Source organism: Electrona antarctica (assembly GCF_951216825.1).
Source record: "Electrona antarctica genome assembly, chromosome: 15".
In the NCBI taxonomy this organism is placed as follows: domain Eukaryota; kingdom Metazoa; phylum Chordata; class Actinopteri; order Myctophiformes; family Myctophidae; genus Electrona; species Electrona antarctica.
Genome location: NC_136796.1, coordinates 8,708,469 through 8,729,390, shown reverse-complemented (window position 1 = coordinate 8,729,390; position 20,922 = coordinate 8,708,469). Strand labels below are relative to the sequence as shown.

The 20,922-nt window shown below is 44.6% G+C and overlaps 1 protein-coding gene across 17 annotated transcripts in view; it reads left to right on the top strand.

Annotated features, from left to right (window-relative positions):
• clasp2 (cytoplasmic linker associated protein 2) overlaps positions 1 to 20,922 on the top strand; it is a 145,329-nt gene that overhangs the window by 67,234 nt on the left and 57,173 nt on the right. For all 17 annotated transcript variants that reach the window (XM_079523486.1, XM_079523482.1, XM_079523481.1 and 14 more), the window contains exons 8-18: positions 2,797 to 2,928; positions 12,230 to 12,306; positions 12,567 to 12,659; positions 13,975 to 14,120; positions 14,680 to 14,815; positions 15,081 to 15,151; positions 15,712 to 15,771; positions 15,967 to 16,044; positions 17,459 to 17,626; positions 18,762 to 18,802; positions 19,403 to 19,564. In XM_079523486.1, the coding sequence (XP_079379612.1) occupies positions 2,797 to 2,928; positions 12,230 to 12,306; positions 12,567 to 12,659; positions 13,975 to 14,120; positions 14,680 to 14,815; positions 15,081 to 15,151; positions 15,712 to 15,771; positions 15,967 to 16,044; positions 17,459 to 17,626; positions 18,762 to 18,802; positions 19,403 to 19,564 (1,164 nt within the window). The remainder of the gene's footprint in view (positions 1 to 2,796; positions 2,929 to 12,229; positions 12,307 to 12,566; positions 12,660 to 13,974; positions 14,121 to 14,679; positions 14,816 to 15,080; positions 15,152 to 15,711; positions 15,772 to 15,966; positions 16,045 to 17,458; positions 17,627 to 18,761; positions 18,803 to 19,402; positions 19,565 to 20,922) is intronic.

Sequence of the window (20,922 nt, the reverse complement as noted above, 5' to 3'; positions counted from 1 at the left end):
CGACCAAGTACTCTTAGTACATCTCCTGTGTGTGTGTGTACCGTGTGTGAGTGTGCGTGTACTCGGTTAGTTGTGTGTGAGAGGAGCACATGTACGTTTGGTGCGTGCGTGCGTGCATGCATGGTGCATATTACGCACCCATACACCTAGCATGTTGTCTTCCACAACAAAGTGTTTGTTCTTCACAGTAGCAACGTTGCTAAGGATGCTAAAAGGTCTAAGCTAGCCTCAGTCGGTGTCAGACGATGACTCTCACTCTCTATAGCCTCTAGTCTACAGAGTACAGACAGAGCTCCTCTATAGCCTCTATAGTCTACAGAGTACAGACAGAGCACTCTCTATAGCCTCTAGTCTACAGAGTACAGACAGAGCTCCTCTATAGCCTCTAGTCTACAGAGTACAGACAGAGCTCCTCTATAGCCTCTAGTCTACAGAGTACAGACAGAGCTCCTCTATAGCCTCTAGTCTACAGAGTACAGACAGAGCTCCTCTATAGCCTCTAGTCTACAGAGTACAGACAGAGCTCCTCTATAGCCTCTAGTCTACAGAGTACAGACAGAGCTCCTCTATAGCCTCTAGTCTACAGAGTACAGACAGAGCACTCTCTATAGCCTCTAGTCTACAGAGTACAGACAGAGCTCCTCTATAGCCTCTAGTCTACAGAGTACAGACAGAGCTCCTCTATAGCCTCTAGTCTACAGAGTACAGACAGAGCACTCTCTATAGCCTCTAGTCTACAGAGTACAGACAGAGCTCCTCTATAGCCTCTAGTCTACATAGTACAGACAGAGCTCCTCTATAGCCTCTAGTCTACAGAGTACAGACAGAGCTCCTCTATAGCCTCTAGTCTACAGAGTACAGACAGAGCTCCTCTATAGCCTCTAGTCTACAGAGTACAGACAGAGCTCCTCTATAGCCTCTAGTCTACAGAGTACAGACAGAGCTCCTCTATAGCCTCTAGTCTACAGAGTACAGACAGAGCTCCTCTATAGCCTCTAGTCTACAGAGTACAGACAGAGCTCCTCTATAGCCTCTAGTCTACAGAGTACAGACAGAGCTCCTCTATAGCCTCTAGTCTACAGAGTACAGACAGAGCACTCTCTATAGCCTCTAGTCTACAGAGTACAGACAGAGCTCCTCTATAGCCTCTAGTCTACAGAGTACAGACAGAGCTCCTCTATAGCCTCTAGTCTACAGAGTACAGACAGAGCACTCTCTATAGCCTCTAGTCTACAGAGTACAGACAGAGCCCCTCTATAGCCTCTAGTCTACAGAGTACAGACAGAGCTCCTCTATAGCCTCTAGTCTACAGAGTACAGACAGAGCATTCTCTATAGCCTCTAGTCTACAGAGTACAGACAGAGCTCCTCTATAGCCTCTAGTCTACAGAGTACAGACAGAGCTCCTCTATAGCCTCTAGTCTACAGAGTACAGACAGAGCTCCTCTATAGCCTCTAGTCTACAGAGTACAGACAGAGCTCCTCTATAGCCTCTAGTCTACAGAGTACAGACAGAGCACTCTCTATAGCCTCTAGTCTACAGAGTACAGACAGAGCTCCTCTATAGCCTCTAGTCTACATAGTACAGACAGAGCTCCTCTATAGCCTCTAGTCTACAGAGTACAGACAGAGCTCCTCTATAGCCTCTAGTCTACAGAGTACAGACAGAGCTCCTCTATAGCCTCTAGTCTACAGAGTACAGACAGAGCATTTCTTGCTAGCCTGTAAACTGTCCGTCACTGGCTGTGTGGGTGGATGTCTTGATTGGCACTGGCTGTGTGGGTGGATGTCTTGATTGGCACTGGCTGTGTGTGTGTGTGCTTGCGTGCGTGGGTGCGTGCACACAATGAGTGCACGTTTGCCAGTGTGTTGACCAGGCTCTACACACCGTCTCCTCTTTCTGTGTGCATTATTCTTCCCTCTTTTGTCAGCTGTTTATTTTCTAGCCCACAACATGCAAAACATCATTGTGTGTGTGTGTGTGTGGGGGGGGGGGGCACACACACACACATGCAGAATGCAATGAAATAACTCTTTAGTGTGTTTAATCCACTTTCAACTTGGCATCTCCTTTTTGGGCATGTCATCATAGGCAAAACTAAATCATAATACAAAAGAATCTTGACTTGAAGAAGAAATGGAAGATCTACAGCTCTCTGAGCGTTTAGAATAGATCTTGCAGATGGGCTAGATTGGCTATTTTCGCCCTGCGTCACTGACTGTCGCACGCAAAGTATGAAATAGTGCTGAAGTGGGGGAATTGTGTGCGTGTGCGTGTGACTGTGTGTGTGTACAAGTGACAATGCATCAAATAAACTATTGCACTAGTAGCCACACATCCAGTATAGTTTAGTGTAGCCATATTGGAACGCAATTGTGTCTGCTCCTGTATAATTTATATATTTCTATGCATATATATCTTCTCTGTCGGGTGGAAACTGCATATGTTCCAAAGCTGTACTTTTCAGGATTCAAATTAAAAAATAAAACATAAAAAGTTGCAGATGGACAATCTCAACATGCTTTTGTGAGACGCTGTAGTAGCCTCGCAGTGGCCAGACGCGAATCTGCCGGTGGCAAAAACAAATTGCCTTCGGTACGACAGTGTGATACGAGTCTGGCGTACTAGCCAGGCTAACGCTGTAGTATGATCAGGACATGAATTTACTGAAAAACACAAGTTAGAATAATATGGAGATAAGAGGAGGTTTCTGCCTGACATAAATGTTGTTGTCTGAGTTGTCACAGTGTGACTGCAGTGTGTTAACTGTGTGGCGTGGTGTGTTTTGTCCCCCAGACCGTAGCTTTGAGGATGACGACAGTGTGGACAGTGGGAACAGGCCCACCGCCTTCAAGGTCCCCAAAGTCCCCAAGAAGCCCAGCGAGTCCTCGGCTGCCCGCCGGCCCAGTGCCACCGGCAGCAAGCTAGGTAGGCGTACACACACACAGTGTCACACACACACACACAGTGTCACACACACACACACACACACACTTTAATTTATTTATGTCCACATAAGAGATACAATTCAAGGACACAAATATTTACAAGTACAAATCTACTGTCAGCAAATCTTGGACAATTACCCAAACACCACTCAGAGGGGTACAAGTAACGGCGTCTTTGGCAGCTACCAATGATAGAAGAGATTGCACTGAATATTGCTGCCAAAGATGAACACATGTAGATTGCACCTATAGCTCTGTGATCATAAGGCTGGTATTTAATGACTTTGGTCATACAAGCTTCCTCTAAGATAGAGACAGAGAGGTGGGCGACTGTGGCTCAAGAGGTAGAGCAGGTCGTCCAATGATCCATGGGTCGGCGGTTCGAATCCCGGCTCCTCCTGTCTATGAAGTGTCCTTGGGCAAGACACTGAACCCCAAATTGCTCCCGATGTGCTGGTTGGTACCTTGCATGGCTTTCGCCGCAATCGGTGTATGAATGTGTGTGTGAATGGGTGAATGTAATGCTCAATCTATGTAAAGCGCCTTGGATAAAAGGCGCTATATAAATTCACCATTTACCCTTTTAGAGAGAGACACACACACACACACACACTCTCTCTGCGGTGAGTTGAGTACACAGCAAAACCTGGAGTGTTCATTTAACTCTGGAATGTTCAAATTAGGAAATTAGTTACAGTCCAGTTAGGACGTGTCAATGTTTATACTTGCTGAGTTAAATATCTCTCCGCATTTTTCTATGTAAAGATGAGGTGTCTGCTAGTGAGATGTGTGACTTAAGAAAGGTGTTATTAACATTTAGGATTGTATCGTCATGAACGCATTCTCTAATAGAGAAGAGTTCTGTTTTTAGGGTTAACCCATGTCAGTGTTCTATCAAAAGGATTGATGAATTGATTGATTGTCAGTGTGTGGGCTGGCCTGGTAGATGTCAATACTTTCCACTAGGTTAACATCCCATCCAAACTCTCATGTTTAGTATGGAAACATCAATTCACCAACTGGAAAACAATATTATTATTGTTGTTGTGGCCCATGATTATTGCTATCGTAGTTATTATCCCTGATCAAACCCTTGCTGTATAAATGCAAGCGGACCGGTACCGGTTGACGTTTTTAAAGCCCAAATGGACTGATACTGATTGTCTTACAACATACTGATCCTCCTTAAACACTTACCTTGAACTGAAGACCTATGAGTTGACACAAACTGCAAGAACAAACTGCAAGAACAGCTTTTTCTTTTTTCTTTTCTTTTTTACAACACAAGCACACTGTATTAAATATTAATGTCCTCAGAGAGGCACTTTAGCATGTGGCTGTAAATACAGCAAGATGTTGGATGGAGGCCCTCTGTTCAGGATCCAGTACTGTGTGTCATGTTATCAGTGATCTGGGCTGTAGTGGAGAGGAGACTACCCCTCCTCTCCTCCCACAGTGTTGCCATGTTCGCTTATTATAAGTGACTTTGGCCTTTGTTCTTTTTTCAGTAGCTTGTAAATCAAGTCGTTTATTAACAGTTTGAGGGCCCGGGACGGAGGTCTCCGCCTTATTAATAAATTACGTCAGAACGGAGATTAATCAAAAGATGGAACATTAATCATTCCATAACCGAGCGCATCGCTCCACAGGCTGGGAGCGCCTGTTGGGCAACATTCGATGTCATTTCCAGTTGGGACGTCATCCCAAGTGGTCCCCCTCCATTTTAATGGATGAGATCGAAAATCTTAAAACGTGAATAACTCTTGATCTAAAACAGTGCTTCCAATTCTAACCAAAGATTGTGTTTTTGACGGCCCATCGCGGTCCCGTCGCTTGTCGCGTTAGAAGTAATCATAGCTCCGGTTGCTATCGATCCTTGCTACATCTAGCTACTTCTAGCTACTTCCAAGATGGCCCCGTGCCACCTTGAAATGGACTCTGAAGCTGCAAATCGCTGGACGTGCTGATTTACTGGTTCCAACTACATCCGGGCATTCAAGGTGTTAAATGTGGTGGTGGTTTCATTTTTTGGGGGGCTTGTTTCTAGACTAGATGTCCCATGCCCACCCCTGTTTCTAAGTGTAGTGTCTTATTTGGGCTTCCTGTTGTTTAAACCGGTAGTTCTCAAACATTAACATGTCGACGACTCCCTAAATTAATATGCATTTGTCCACGGACCATCATCTGAAAATATTTTGTGCCAGGGAGTGCATTTTGAAAAAGAGGAGATCTACAAGCTCACAAGGTGTCGCGCGATGTGACGCATTGTGGCAACACTGCCCTCCCACACTCCGCTGAATATCTTCTCAGGGATCTGCTTTTATGTCCAATAATCACCATGGTAATAACATTTATATCTGCAGCGTGACTCAGTCAGTCGGTATCGTGTTTGCCATCATTGACGGAGACAGAGACGTTGTTGGGATGCACTCCCAGGGTTTAAACGGGTCTGGGAAAGACGCCATGTTTATTACCATATCGATCCACCCCGCCCTGTCCTTTCTCTGCGTCTGCAAAGTCGGAAGGAAGGAAGAATCAGTGTTTCCCACGGCCTGCCGAGCGGTCGATTTCCTCCCCCCCGGCCCTTTTAACCCATTCTGGGCGGGAACCCCTTTTGGTGTTAGCATTATGTTATGCTTTAGCTATTGAAAAATAGCAGATCTACAAGCTCATAGCGCGCCACCGAGTGGCGCGCTACGAGCTTGTAGGTCTGGTATTTTTGAAAAATGGAAGAACGACTGACATAGAAACATAGCTTTTTTCAGAAAACTGTCAGGATGTAGAAGACATTTTTAGAATCTGATCTCAGGTCAAAATGGGTTAACTGATGCATGTGTGACAGTGCTGGCATGTGCACATATACTGTACATATTCGCACGCACGCACACACACACACACACACACACACACACACACACACACACACGCGTGCATGCACTCAACCAGCAGTGTCTGGTGAGCAAGCCGTATCGGATACATCAGATACAGTATGTGTATATCGTCTCCCTGGAAGAGTGTATTTGGTAGTCACTCAGAACATTACACAGCCTGTATCGACTATAACGCCTGATTACGTTGTCATGTTGCACACTGGAATTATGGATTCCTCAGACTTCATACAGTGAAGAGCAGGAGAAGTCATCCTGAAAGCAATATTGTGGAAAATAGTTTTTCCCAAATTTTGCTAATGTTGCTCTGGAAAGGGAAGACTGGAAATCTCTGTTCTTTCTTTCTTACATAGGTTTATTTGGGCGGGAAAGCGCATATTAATGAGCACTACACATACAATGCAATATTAAGCAAGGATGATAGTTGTAGTCCCCCAGGAACTGTTACTTTGAAACTTTGAAAATGGGTATTTGGATGTAATTTTAGATAGCATATCGTTCAGACAAGTACTATTGCTAGGTTTGATGTTTTGAAAACAGGATAACGACATTCACATCCCCAACCATGGCCAGGTGCTGAGCAACGAGCAGTAAGCAGAGACAAATAAATCAACGCTCGCACACTTCAATGCGACAGATGCTTTATTCCACCACAAAAAAGCGACAGATGCTTTATTTCACCACAAAAAAAGCTGTAACGTTTCGAGCTCAAAGCTCTTCCTCTGACTGTGAGGCTAGGTTTGATGTTTTTTACCCGATTCTGTGTCTTTGAGGCACTACAATGTTCTCTGTGAGTGTGCACTCTACATATGACTATTTTCCCTGGTGTTGCTTGCTTACTTCTGATCTGACACTGGTCTCTCTGCATAAGAGCGTGTGCTGACAGAGCGTGTGCCCCCGTCCGCTAAATCATCATTATTATAAATTCATCAGCATCTCATTATACCCAGTGGTCTCCGTCCGCCTCTGCAGTTGACATTCAGAAATATTATAGACGCTTGCACTGGTTGACCCAGAATGAGTGTCATCATGCAGACTTTTACATGCACTACTGTCATAATGTGGTTATTTCCCATTTTCAGTCGGTAATCTGATTTCTGAAAATGTCCAGTGGAAGTCGAACCTTGCTTTCCTTTTTGTCCAGATCAGATGCAGGCGGTAAGAATAAGCTGGAACACGTCTCAGTGTCTGCTGGGAGGAGCACGTGCACTTGGCCATGTACTGAATCTGTTGCAGTTGGCCATGTACTGAATCTGTTGCAGTTGGCCATGTACTGAATCTGTTGCACTTGGCCATGTACTGAATCTGTTGCAGTTGGCCATGTACTGAATCTGTTGCAGTCGGCCATGTACTGAATCTGTTGCAGTTGGCCATGTACTGAATCTGTTGCAGTTGGCCATGTACTGAATCTGTTGCAGTTGGCCATGTACTGAATCTGTTGCAGTTGGCCATGTACTGAATCTGTTGCAGTCGGCCATGTACTGAATCTGTTGCAGTCGGCCATGTACTGAATCTGTTGCAGTCGGCCATGTACTGAATCTGTTGCAGTTGGCCATGTACTGAATCTGTTGCAGTCGGCCATGTACTGAATCTGTTGCAGTCGGCCATGTACTGAATCTGTTGCAGTTGGCCATGTACTGAATCTGTTGCAGTTGGCCATGTACTGAATCTGTTGCAGTTGGCCATGTACTGAATCTGTTGCAGTTGGCCATGTACTGAATCTGTTGCAGTTGGCCATGTACTGAATCTGTTGCAGTTGGCCATGTACTGAATCTGTTGCAGTTGGCCATGTACTGAATCTGTTGCAGTTGGCCATGTACTGAATCTGTTGCAGTTGGCCATGTACTGAATCTGTTGCAGTTGGCCATGTACTGAATCTGTTGCAGTTGTGCGCCACTCTTTTCTTCGTTTCCCGGTCCTATATTTTCAACTGCAAAACTGAGACGCTCCTATCCAGTGCGTTCCTTTCTAACGCAAGATCGGAATAAGCAGAGTAAACATAATTTTTTCAATGTATTTTTATTGAGGCTCTGAGATTTTCACTGTTCAATCACAATTCAATGTATATAGAACCACACATTTTTCTTTTTTCAACATAACATAGGAAAACAACAAGAACCACAATACGGACATTACAATGCAGACAAAAAACAAACAAACAAACAAACAAAAAAGACAAAACGAGTACACCACAGTCTTGACATGATTACATTACAGGTCACCAGAGTCTTTGTTATTCACTACCGTGTAAACATGAATTCTGATCGACAACAACGTGTATATAGTAACATAAGGACAGTGCAGAGAGACTAATGTAGTGAATTTGAACAGAATATGATTGATTGAATACTTTATTAACAGTTACAAAGAATACAGAGGTTCAGTTATACAATATAATGCTAAAAGGATAACACACAAATCCCTGAAGGCTTGTTTCCATTGTGGTCCTAATCATGGGAGAATACTTTAGCAACTGGGATATACACACAATATGTATATTAGTGCAAGAAGGTAGTAGGTACAACATGTGCTAGGTCTAGTACAGTACAGTACTAGTACAGTACTGCATGTACAGGTTTGACTTAACCCATTTTGGGGCGGGAACCCCTTTTGGTGTTAGCATTATGTTATGCTTTAGCTATTGAAAAATAGCAGATCTACAAGCTCATAGCGCGCCACCGAGTGGCGCACTATGAGCTTGTAGGTCTGCTATTTTTGAAAAATCGAAGAACGACTGACATAGAAACATTACATACATAGCTTTTTCAGAAAACTGTCAGGATGTGGAAGACATTTTTAGAATCTGATCTCAGGTCAAAATGGGTTAAAATAATTGATAAACGCTGTGTGCTCTGCTGTAAGCCTGTGCAGACGACGTGATGGATGCATAGTCCTGAATTAGAACCAGAGTAATAAATCTCCTGACATGGAAAAGAGTCATCGTGTTTTACTTTTAGGAAAGAATTGTCTGGGCATTTTCCAGAGTGATTGTCCTCGCTTATTGTCCAGATTTGCTATAGCTGTAGTTCAATAAAGCAATTGTCTTGACTTTTAGAAAGTCACACATTGTGGTTTATAATAACTCATAAGATGCTACAGCATGAAGTCTGCTTTTCATTGCTTTACAAAAATATAATTATACCAAATCCTGTTGTACTGTTGTACTGTTCCCCCTGCTTCTTTAAAGGGGCATTCCACTCATTTTCAACATTTTACTATGTCATTAATATACCTTAGAGCTGTTGTGTGGAAATAATAAAAAAGCCCCCCATTCTGTGTTTCCTAGAACTGTAATTATGAAAAAAACCATTAACATGGTGAAACACATCTGTAGTGGCAAAAATGCATATAAACACTATGGTATTGATTCATTTAATGTAGCCGACATCATCAAGATGTGTTTCACCATGTTAATGATTTATTTCAGACCTCTAGTTCTAGGAAACACAGAATGGGGGAACCTTTTTATTATTTCCACACAACAGCTCTATGGTGTATTAATGACATAGTAAAATGTTGAAAATGAGTGGAATGCCCCTTTAACCTGTTGTACCCAACTCCATCAAAAACAAAGTTACTGTAGCAAGCATCACATACTGCCTTTAAAAATTATTTGCCCTCACACACCCCAACTCATAACCAGACTTATCACACGTCTGGAACTCCAAATAGCAAGTGACACTGTGCTCACATCACCCTCAGCCATCACTTCACATGATCATTACTGCCATCTGGATGGAGATCATACAGGACATCAAAAGCAGGACAAAAAATATTTTTAATTCCACACAGGATGTAACAAAGATCACCTTGAACCTGGGACCTTGGAGGAGAGCAGCTCATTTGAGTAGTTGTGTCCACTCTGCCATTACAACATTTAGGGCCGGGGCGATTACGACTTCAAATCAATATTGCGATTATTTCAAAAATCGTCCTTGATTGTGATTCATGAACAATTATATATACTAGACCGGTGCCCGGCTGTAGAGCACCGAGTCGGTAACGATGGAAGTTGGAGATCCATGCCCCACCCGGCTATGCTATACCCGTTGTACCCGTGTCAGAGTACCCGTTCCACCCATGTCTGTGTCCCTTTTATGCCCATTATGTAGATTCTGTCTCTCTGTGTCCCTTTATAATACATTTTAGATAATATAGAAAAGCATTTTTAAATGTAAATCTGCTATTTTCTGGATGCTGCTGTTTGTGTTTCTGTGTTGAGCTGTCTGTGAAAACAAACGTAAATGCTCAGATCTTTTCCTCATTGGTCAGCTTCACTATATCTGCCACTCTGCATTAGGAACATACAGACAGCAGCCCCCCCACGCATTCTGCCAACACCCAGCAACTAGACTCTAGACAGAACACACTCCGTAAGGCCAAAATAGATGAACTACAAGCATAAAGCGCTTCGCCATGACGTGTTGTGAGCTTGTACTGTCGATGGCTATTATATTCGGTGAATGACACCGTTGTACAACAGAGTATACATTCAACAATACGCAAAAGCCTTTAACACTGTATCTACAATGGGGTGACTGGAGCATGACTTGTGGGCTCCAAAGCAATTTCATGCCCTTTGTTTCAATGGATTTCACTCTTTAAGACTTGAGTGGTACAATTTAGCTCCCACTTCTGACTGACAATGACAGTGGCACAGTGATGGGAATAATTTGTCTGAGCTACATTCATTCCACTATGAAAGTTTGGATTTCTCCAATGTCACAATGATTGATTCCACAATAAATGCTTGCTGGTTGCTAGCTAGTGCGGCAGGCAGGCAGGCAGGCAGCCAGGCAGCCAGGCTGCTGTTGTACTCGGTGCACAGTCGCATAGCGTTTTCTATCCACAGAACATTGACACACCCATGCAAATTCCTACCATAGCGGTCCTAATGTGGACAATGAGTTTACAACCTGCTTTTAATCAAAACAGGCTGTCAGCCCAGCTGGAAAATATATAACATTGGTCTTGTGTACGGGTGACTGTGCAACTTGTGCAAGTCATATTATTGTAGCACATTGTCTATGTTACTACAGCTGTACATACACATTTGTTTTGTAACAATGTTTCTCTTATGAGCCATTGATCGCGGAAGTTCTTATATTCTTATATAATATTTCCAACTCAAACACCAATAAAATGCCAGAACTGGTTCGGAAGTAGGAGAAAAGAAGGCAAGGAGAGAAAATCTAAAGATATTTAAATTTATATATATATATAAGCATGAATAACTATCCAGTCCACTGTATTTATAGAGCACATTTAAAACAACAGTGTTGAACCAAAGTGCTGTACACTCAGGCCCCTTTTCCACCGGTTGGTTCCCAATGGGAACCGGTTCAGTAATTTTTGGAACTTCTTAGTCCATGAGCCAGAGCTCCAAAATTGGAACGTTAATTATGAATTGAGTGGGCAAAACCATACCTATATTAGATTGTTATCACCATGACACTTCCCCAGTTGATTACTTACACGAATACAATGATTTATTGTATTACAAATTTTACATTTTTTAATATGCAAATGATGCATTATGTAAGAAAATATGAAAAAGCTACTACTGTGGAAGGGTTATCATGTATTAATTTACTTGTATTGATCCTATAAACAATTTAATTAATATAGGTCTAGTTTTTCCCACCAATTTTGGAGCTCTGGCTCATGGACTAAGTAAGAACCAAAAAGAACTGAACCGGTTCCCATTGGGAACCAACCGGTGGAAAGGGGGTCTCAGAGACGAAACAAAAACCAAAATTCCAAGAGCAAAACTAAAGAAACAGGGCAACATAAAGTCATAATGCCTAGTGGAAACACTAGCAGGGATGTATACATGAGATGCACCAAAAGGAGGTTTTCCCCTATGATTACAAGACAAAGAAGCACCATTTGTGTTTAGTGTGTACCACCAGCTCCTCAGTGCTGCCAGATAGATGCATGCAGTATATTTGACCGTCTTGAATGGACACTGTCCCAGGGGGAGGAGACAAGAGATGGACTTCTACTACCCCACTGCTATCGTCTTTCTCCTCCTAGTCCTAAAAACATCATATTGTAATACCCTCCACCTCCCCAGGTACCTGCCTGGTCGTCCTCTCCCCTTTCATTCCTCCCACCTCACTCCCTCCCTCCCTCCCTCCCTCCCTCCCTGGGGGTGGGGTGTAGTCCGGAGAGCTGTGATTGACAGGCCCATTACGTCCAGAAAGTCCATTAGAGATGCAGACTCTGACTGACTGTATGTGGGGGTGTAATTCTCTGTGTGTGCATGTGCGTGCGTGCGTGCGTGCACGCGCAGTGAGTTAAACCTGGCTCAGGAAAAAATAACCCAGTGAATAGCTGAATTGAACCCCCCCTCACACTCTCTAAAGATCACTTTGTAATTTATTTTTGTAGCGTCCAAGGAAACGGGTGCAGGGGCCATCGATGAGGAAGACTTCATCAAAGGCTTCACTGATGTCCCTGTTGTACAGGTAACACACACACGCACACAGTCAACCAGACTGTCATAGACGGCTAGCCTTTTGCAGAGCCATGCCATGAAAAAGGAATATATATACATATACAACAAATTAAGTAATAACCAGAATTATGCATATTAACTACACCAGAATGTCTGAAAGCCTTAAGCCTTCATCTCTCATCATCAATGATGATGTCTGTCTGTCTGTCTGTCTGTCTGTCTGTCTGTCTGTCTGTCTGTCTGTCTGTCTGTCTGTCTCTCTGTGTTCAGATCTACTCGTCCAGAGACCTGGAGGACAACCTGAACAAGATCCGTGAGATCTGCTCAGATGACAAGCATGACTGGGACCAGAGAGCCACCGCTGTGAGTAGAGAGAGAGAGCCCTAGCGACTCACCAGCCACTAAACACCGACACTAAACTCTACTTCCATGCATGGAGTCCCAGCCTCACTCATACATACGGCCAGTAAATACCAGACACACTAAAGGGACATTAGGGTTATTGACTACAGTGCACTATAGCTCGAGGTGAGGAGGAAATGAGGTGGAGTCTTGACGACGGAGGAAGTTACTCATCCTGGTCATATTAGTCCTGGTCTCACAGGAGATTGGATATCTCCGCCCGTCTCCACCCTCCACTCGTCATGGATACATTTAAACTCATTGTGCAGGTTTGTACGGCCAGGGAGCGGGGCGAACGGTGACACCGCAGCACAATCTTTAGCGGTCTTTACCATATCGCCCAGATTAGGGATGACCTTCCTCCATCCTTCGCATTGGTTCTGCAATAGCCCACACAGATTTATTTGATTTATCTTTGTCACCAGACGTATCGGTAGAGCACAGATCTCCGACTGCAGTGGTTCTCAAGCTTATTTTATTCTCCGCCATGGGAGTGGGGTGTCACTTGCCAAACGCATGGTTAGCTCTTAGATCTGTTCTCCGAGCTAAGCTTCAGCATGTTGACCAGGGATGTCGTGGCACTGGATACGAGCGGTTAAACAGAGCACGCAGGCAGGCCCGCACGGAGTCAAGCTGGGCAGACCCTTGTAGCGAGGATGAGTCTGATCCTCTGTGGGGGGGAAAACAAAACAAATGCTCCAGTCTTATTTGCATTTGCATCCCTCCTCCTGTCTCGGTTTGAAATCACTCCCATAGGAGTTCATTTTTAGCACAACTCAAAACCAGCACACAGCCACAGTGATGAAAATAGGCTGCATCCTGCATCCTTAGACTCACTCAATTTAGAAAAGACACAATCATTGTCACCCTCCGGGGGTCCTGGGATGCAATATTGTACTCGGTACTGTACTCTTACCGTTGTTGAAGTAGCACTCATAAAATGTCCCTGGGACCCATCTAAAAGACCACCCCTGGGTCCCGGGACCCATTACATTGAAATCCAATTGACATCACTGAGCCGTAAAAGGGTTAATGTTTACGTTATGTTCAGAGTTACATTCCCTTCTATTGTGCAGGAGCTGAGAACAATTCTGCAAACCTCATCCACATTACTTGCAATTAACCACTTAAATGCCAGCATCCGTATTTGTGTTGTGAGCTTGTCGATCGGCTATTTTCAACCAAAGCTTCTCGCACTCGACACACGTGGGGTCAAAGTAACTGTCTTCTGAGGTTGTCGTCGTCTGATTGGTCACTGTTCTGTCGCCCCAACCAGCTGAAGAAGGTGCGCTCGTTGGTGGTGGCGGGGGCCACCGACTACGACAGCTTCTACCAGCACCTCCGCCTTCTGGACGGAGCCTTCAAGATGTCCGCTAAAGACCTGAGGTCTCAGGTGGTGCGAGAGGCCTGCATGACCGTGGCGTGAGTACCCACACCGTGCAGCACTTCATCTTACTACTATACTAATAAACACATCATCCATTAGAATAGAATGATCCATTTTGGGGGATTTTGCTGATCTATAAGCTCACAGTGTGCCGCGATGAAACGCATTGTGAGCTTGGAGATTGGCTACACGTGTTTTTACGTTACACTACACTATGTTTTAAGCTTAAGTGGGTAATCGGACTAATCAATTTAGTCACTTAAAAGAAATGATCAACAGCTTTCCTGTGTACTTTTTAGTTTGGCTAAGTAGGTTCAGCATTGTCTTTTTGTTTATTTTCGGATAGGGGTTAAGTTATTATATTTATAGATATAAGCTAGGATATCTTAAATCATTGTAAACCTTCACCCTGAAGTCAATTTTATCAGTGACCATTTTCATGTTTAAACTGCTGCGCTGAAGTAATAAAACATTTCAGTTTTTAATTCAGTTGTCGTCAGTAGTAACATTTATGTTACTACTATAGACCCCTAGACAAAGGGTCGTAACATAAATTGGGTATATTGGTAATGGTAAACGTGTGTGCGCGTGCAGCCACCTGTCCTCAGTGCTGGGGAACAGGTTTGACCACGGAGCAGAGTCCATCGTCCCCATCCTGTTCAACCTCGTCCCCAACTGTGCCAAAATCATGGCCATGTCCGGAGTGTCCGCTATACGCATCATCATCAAGGTGAGGAGCGCACACACACAGTCACAAACCCCTCACACTAACACACATAGAGGTACAAGCTACTGTAGCATACATAGCATGTCACAGTCTTTAACATCAACAGAGTGTGCACATTCTTCTACTGGAGTCTTAAAGTTTAAAATGACTTTACCTTCTTTCTCTGTCTCTCTGCGTATGTCTGTCTTTCTCCATGCTTCCATTCCTTACCATCTCTCCCTCCCTCTCTCTGTTCCACTCCGCCCTCCCGCCCTCTCTCCCTCTCCAGCACACTCATGTTCCCAGGTTGATCCCTCTGATCACCAGTAACTGTACATCCAAGTCTGTGGCCGTGAGAAGGTGAGCAGAACCACTTTGCATGATGACATAACAATTATGAAAATGATTTATAATGCTGCGTTCACACTGGCAGATACGAAAGATATAAAGATGCAAAGCCTATTTGCATCTTTGTAGCTGATGTTGAAACAAGCTCAACTTTTTTTGTAGGTTTTGTAGCAGCGACAAACGTCGGCTATATTTGTGTGTTCATGTCGCTGGCTTTCATTGAAAATGAATGGTAGCATGTATCTTTGTATCTTCATGTCGCTGGCTTCCCTTGTGGCAGTGGGGGGTACTGCGCCCTTTTCGCATTTTTAATTAACTAATACATTCATTATTAATCTATAATTTGTTAAATTGAAAAAAGGGCTTCGTTAAGACCTCCATATTATTATGGTCAATGCCTGTGTGAAAAGTGGGAGTGATTGGTGCAGGCAGTGAGGTGCTACGGCAGTGTTTCTGACACACATTCAGACACATTCAGACATTTGGTTAATTATAGTATGATGATGATTATAGTATGATGATATGATGATGATGATGATGTGATGATGATGATGATGCTCTGTGGTCTCCAGGCGCTGTTACGACTTCCTGGATCTACTCTTACAAGAGTGGCAGACTCACTCCCTGGAGAAGTGAGTTCTATGTTCACTCTCATACTGTACTACTGTATTACAGGACTGCTTTCACACTCATTTAACACTTGTTGTGTCTACATCTCCCCCCCCCCCCCTCTCCTCTCTCTCTCTCTCTCTCTCTCTCTCTCTCTCTCTCTCTCTCTCTCTCTCTCTCTCTCTCTCTCTCTCTCTCTCTCTCTCTCTCTCTCTCAGGCACACAGCCGTTCTCGTTGAAAGCATCAAGAAGGGACTTCAAGATGCAGATTCTGAGGCCAGAGTAGAGGCCCGCAAGTAAGACACACACACACACACACACACACACACACACACACACACACACAGACAATACAACTTTATTTGTATAGCACCTTTCATGACATGAAATGCAGCTCAAAGTGCTTTACAAGCATACAACTGGAGTAATATGTTCTCTCATCTTAGTTTTAGTTCAAACTCTGGCTGCCGCATTTTGGGCAAGTTGTAATCTGTCAGTTGTTTTCTTAGGCAGTCCAGAAAAAAGTGCATTGCAGTAATCAAGCCGAGAAAAGGCGTGGATCAGTGTTTTTGCATCGTCCAATGACAAATAGGCTCTGATTCGTGCAATATTTCTACGGTGAAAAAAGGCAATCTTGGTAACATGATTAATGTGTGAATTAAAATTAAATTCAGAATCAATAATGACCCCCAAGTTCTTTACTGTACTGTTACTTTATACAGTCAGGTTGCCAAGTCTGCTTATTATTGATTCTTTCTGCTTACTAGAACCTTGCCCAGAAAGGGCAGATTAGAAATAGGTCGATAGTTACCCAACACAGAGGGATCAAGATTGTGTTTCTTGAGTAAGGGCCTAACTACAGCCGCCTTCAGTGAGTCTGGAAAGATGCCTGTTTGTAGAGAGCTGTTTACATTTTTTTAGGATATCTCCAATCACACTGTCTAAAACCTCTTTGAGAAAGGTGGTAGGAATTGTATCTAATGAATAGGAGGATGATGTCATCTGTGATATGGTTTTGTGGAGTTCGTCATCAATTGCGCAGAATGACAATAGGCTCCCCCTGGAGAGATCAACCCTGGCACCATTAGCTGCAGTTTGAGGGTTTGTGCTAGCAGCACCATTCATAATATCAGCTCTAATGTTACACATTTTGTTATCAAAAAAGCATGCAAACTCATTACACTTAGCTTTAGAAGCAAGGAACGACTGCGGACTGGGGGAGTTTAAAAGCCGTTCAATGGTAGAGAATAGGACTCTGGCATTGTTCTTGTTCTCATTAATAATGCCAGAGAAATATGCCTGCCTTGCCAGACGCAAGGCTTTGTTATAGGTGACTTTTTAAGATCCTCTAGGTGGATTAAGTGAGTTTGTTTTTTCTCCAAACTCGCTCAGCTCTACGACAATGACCTCATATGTCCAAAACTGTGAGGATTCAAATTCAGAAATGATCTACAAGCTCAAAACACACGCTGTAGTATGATCCAGTAGGGCATGTGTTTTGTAGTAACTGTGTGTGTGTGTGTGTGTGTGTGTGTGTGTGTGTGTGTGTGTGTGTGTGTGTGTGTGTGTGTGTGTGTGTGTGTGTGTGTGTGTGTGTGTGTGTGTGTGTGTGTGTGTGTGTGTGTGTGTGTGTGTGTGTGTGTGTCTCTCTGTCTCTGTCTCTGTCTGTGTGTCTCTCTCTCTCTGTCTCTCTCCTCTCCTCTCTTCCAGAGCGTACTGGAGTCTGAGGCAACACTTCCCCGGGGCAGCAGACTCTCTGTACAACTCTCTGGAGCCGTCCCACCAGAGGACGCTGCAGTCGTGTCTAAAGAGCAGTGGCAGCGTGGCCTCTCTGCCCCAGAGCGACCGCTCATCCTCCTCCTCCCAGGAGAGCCTCAAGTAGGAACCCACCATTATATCATTTTGACCTGAGATCAGATTCTAAAAATGTCTTCTACATCCTGACACTTTTCTGAAAAAGCTATGTCTCTATGTCAGTCGTTCTTCGATTTTTCAAAAATAGCAGACCTACAAGCTCGTAGCGCACCACTCGGTGGCTAACCCTCAAGTTCCTAACCCTCAAGCCAAATTCAGACCGGTCCGGTGCATATCAGGAGCGCGACTGGTATAGGATTAGGATATGCCTGCACCCTGTAAATAAAAACAAATCAGACCTGTCTGAAGTGAGTGGTGCAACAGCGCCACTTTGTCACCTGTTGGTACCCTAAACATACATACGTACATACTGTACATACATACACATGCACGCACGCGCGTGCACACACACAGTCACACACGCACGCAAACTGACTCCATGGGAGTCCAACCCAGGGCAAAGCCAGGAGGGGCAAGAAGTCCACCACCTACCTAGATGCACTGTGGCGTGACAGCTTAGCTAACAACACTGTAGAGCTGAAGACCCTGATGTTAGATTGGAGAGTGTGGAGGGCAACGATCCAGGAGTCCCGAGTTGGTGTTGGCTAGACTACACTCGCATCGCATGGTGTCTTCCTTCTTCTATCAAATAGGGGTAGTTATTTAGTAGTATTGTATGGAGCTATAATAATGAATTTAATTTTTAAGGCACTTTACATTCTTGCGAATCTCAGAGTGCTACAGGGTTTAAAAGCATGGCATAAAAAACAGCATAGGCAACAAGCACTTACATGCAACCCAACTAGGCTAAACTAAAAGGGACAGTAGTTTCTAACTACTGTGCTTCACCACGCTGCTCCGTCAAAATCGCTCGGCAGACAATCAACATTTTACCTTCCCGATACGAGCAGCTGGGCTTTGAACGTGAAGGAAATTGCAGTCTCGCTGAGCGCATGAAAATGTCATTTGCTTTGTTGCCAGCTACTTATGTGAGCAAACGACAACACTGCGCTGACGCGTCGTTTTGCTGTTTCTGTCGTTTTGGTATTTGTCCTCTTCCTAGGGTTATAAATAGTTATTTGTGTGATATGGAATGACATGATTATTGTTGAGGTTCTGCTACTTCACTGACCTACTGTCCCTGTCCCGCCCCCAACAGTCGACCCCTGACTTCGAAATGGTCCTCCAACCCGGGGAGAGGTGAGTACCTTCACACTGACGCTGAAACACACACACACATACTGTACAGGAGGAATCACAATATTTGAATAAACTCACAAAATGTCAAATTAAAACAGTCCATACGCTCAAACACACACACACACACACACACACACACACGTACACACACACACACGTACACACACACACACACACACACACACACACACACACACACACACACACACACACAATGCACAAATACACACAGCCGTTCCTTCCATTACACTCATGACATGACGCCTGTCACCAGTTCCCATTCATTCAACATACGTTTGTGTTTGTACCCCACACACACACACACACACACACACACACACACGCACACACACACACACGTGTATGTCCGCGGCATACGTCTTGTGTAGTGGTCGTACAGAATATGCGTTTGCACACACCTGTGTGTGTGTGTGTGTGTGTGTCCGTCCGTGCACGGCTGTTGTGCAAGTGGTGTTGCATGTATTTGTGATACGTATCTGTATGTATATGTATTCCCTTCCATCACCTCCTTCCATCCCTCCCTCCCTCCATGCCTCCGTCCCTCCCTCCCTCCCTCGCTCCCTGCCCCCTTCCCATCAGTCCCGTCGACGGGCGGTTTGAAGCCGGCACCGTCGCCCAGCGCCCTGCAGCGTTCCCGTAGCGACGTGGATGTGAACGCGGCCGCTCTCGCCAAGCAGCGCCGTGGCACTGGCCAGGCCGCCAGGCCGGGGCGCCTGAACCCCGGCTCCTATTCGTCACTGGGTAAGAAGAGAGGGTCCAAAGAGACAATGGAGACAAGTCAGTGGATCAATGGAGATGATTTGACCAATAGGGATGAGTAAAGCGCAATACATACTCCTTCTAAAGTCCTAACTTTTCTTCAGAATGGGAGGTGACGTAAAAACAAACTGGCGTCATTCCGAACTTCGGATAGGTGGTCTTTGGGTTGCTTGAGTTCCTCGGGACCCATGCAACCTCCACATGGCCTGACTCTCCGAGCTACAGTTCGGAAAGCCTGTCTGAACCCAGACGTAGGAAGTAGTATGTATTACGCTTCAGAGAACAGGCCGAGTCAGTCACTATCAAAGTACAGTGTTTCAGGATGAATGCAGATACACAGTGCAGGAAAACTCTAAAACTATACTAATGTACACACACACGCACGCACGCACGCACGGACACACACAATGTCAAACTCACATACTCCCCAATTCTCATAGAACTTGGATGGGCCTATATCCTTTCGTCTCCTCGCTTCCTCCTCTTCACTTCTCCTCCCCTCTTCTCTCTTCTTCCTCTCCTCTCCTCTCCTCTGTGTTGCCTGCATCATATCCGTGCACTATGGTATGGATATTGTGTGTGTGTGCATGAGTATTGTTCTGTGTACGTGCGTATATGTGTGTTGTGTAGATTCATCTGCATGTGCCCCAGACGTCGGTCCAGACGTTGGTAGTAACACAGACACTCTGCTCCTTTCTCCCAACTCCTCTTCTCTCTCCACACCTTGTCTTTCCTACTCTCTTGTTCTTTACCCCCTCTTTTTCTGTTTCTTTTACTCTCGCCCTCTCTCTCTCTCTCTCGCCCTCTCTCTCTCTCTCTTTCTCCCTATCTCTCTCATATTCTCTCGCTCCCTCCCTCCCTCTCTTGTATTCTTGTATTCTCTCCCTCCTTCTCTCTCTCCCTCTCCCCTCACTCTCGTATTCTCTCCCTCCCTCTCTTGTATTCTTGTATTCTCTCCCTCCTTCTCTCTCTCCCTCTCCCCTCACTCTCGTATTCTCTCCCTCCCTCCCTCTCTCTCTGCCACTAAAGATGATGCTACTGATAAAACGGATGGTAAGGTCTTCTCGCCCCCTCACACTATTCTCTTTCTTCCTCTATCCTTCTGTTGTTTCTTTTCCTTTCTTTTATCTTCCTTCCTTCCTTTGTCGCTTTTCTCCATCATCTCTCTGTTCCCAACAATCCACACAATAACACACACATCGAAGCCTGATTGATGTACTCCGTTGTGCAGCGGTGTTGCGCGCCACAAAATAGCCGATCCACAAGCTCACGGCGCGCTGTAGATCAGCTATGTTTTGGGCACGACGAGACACAGTGCGGCACGATGCAGTATAAATGAT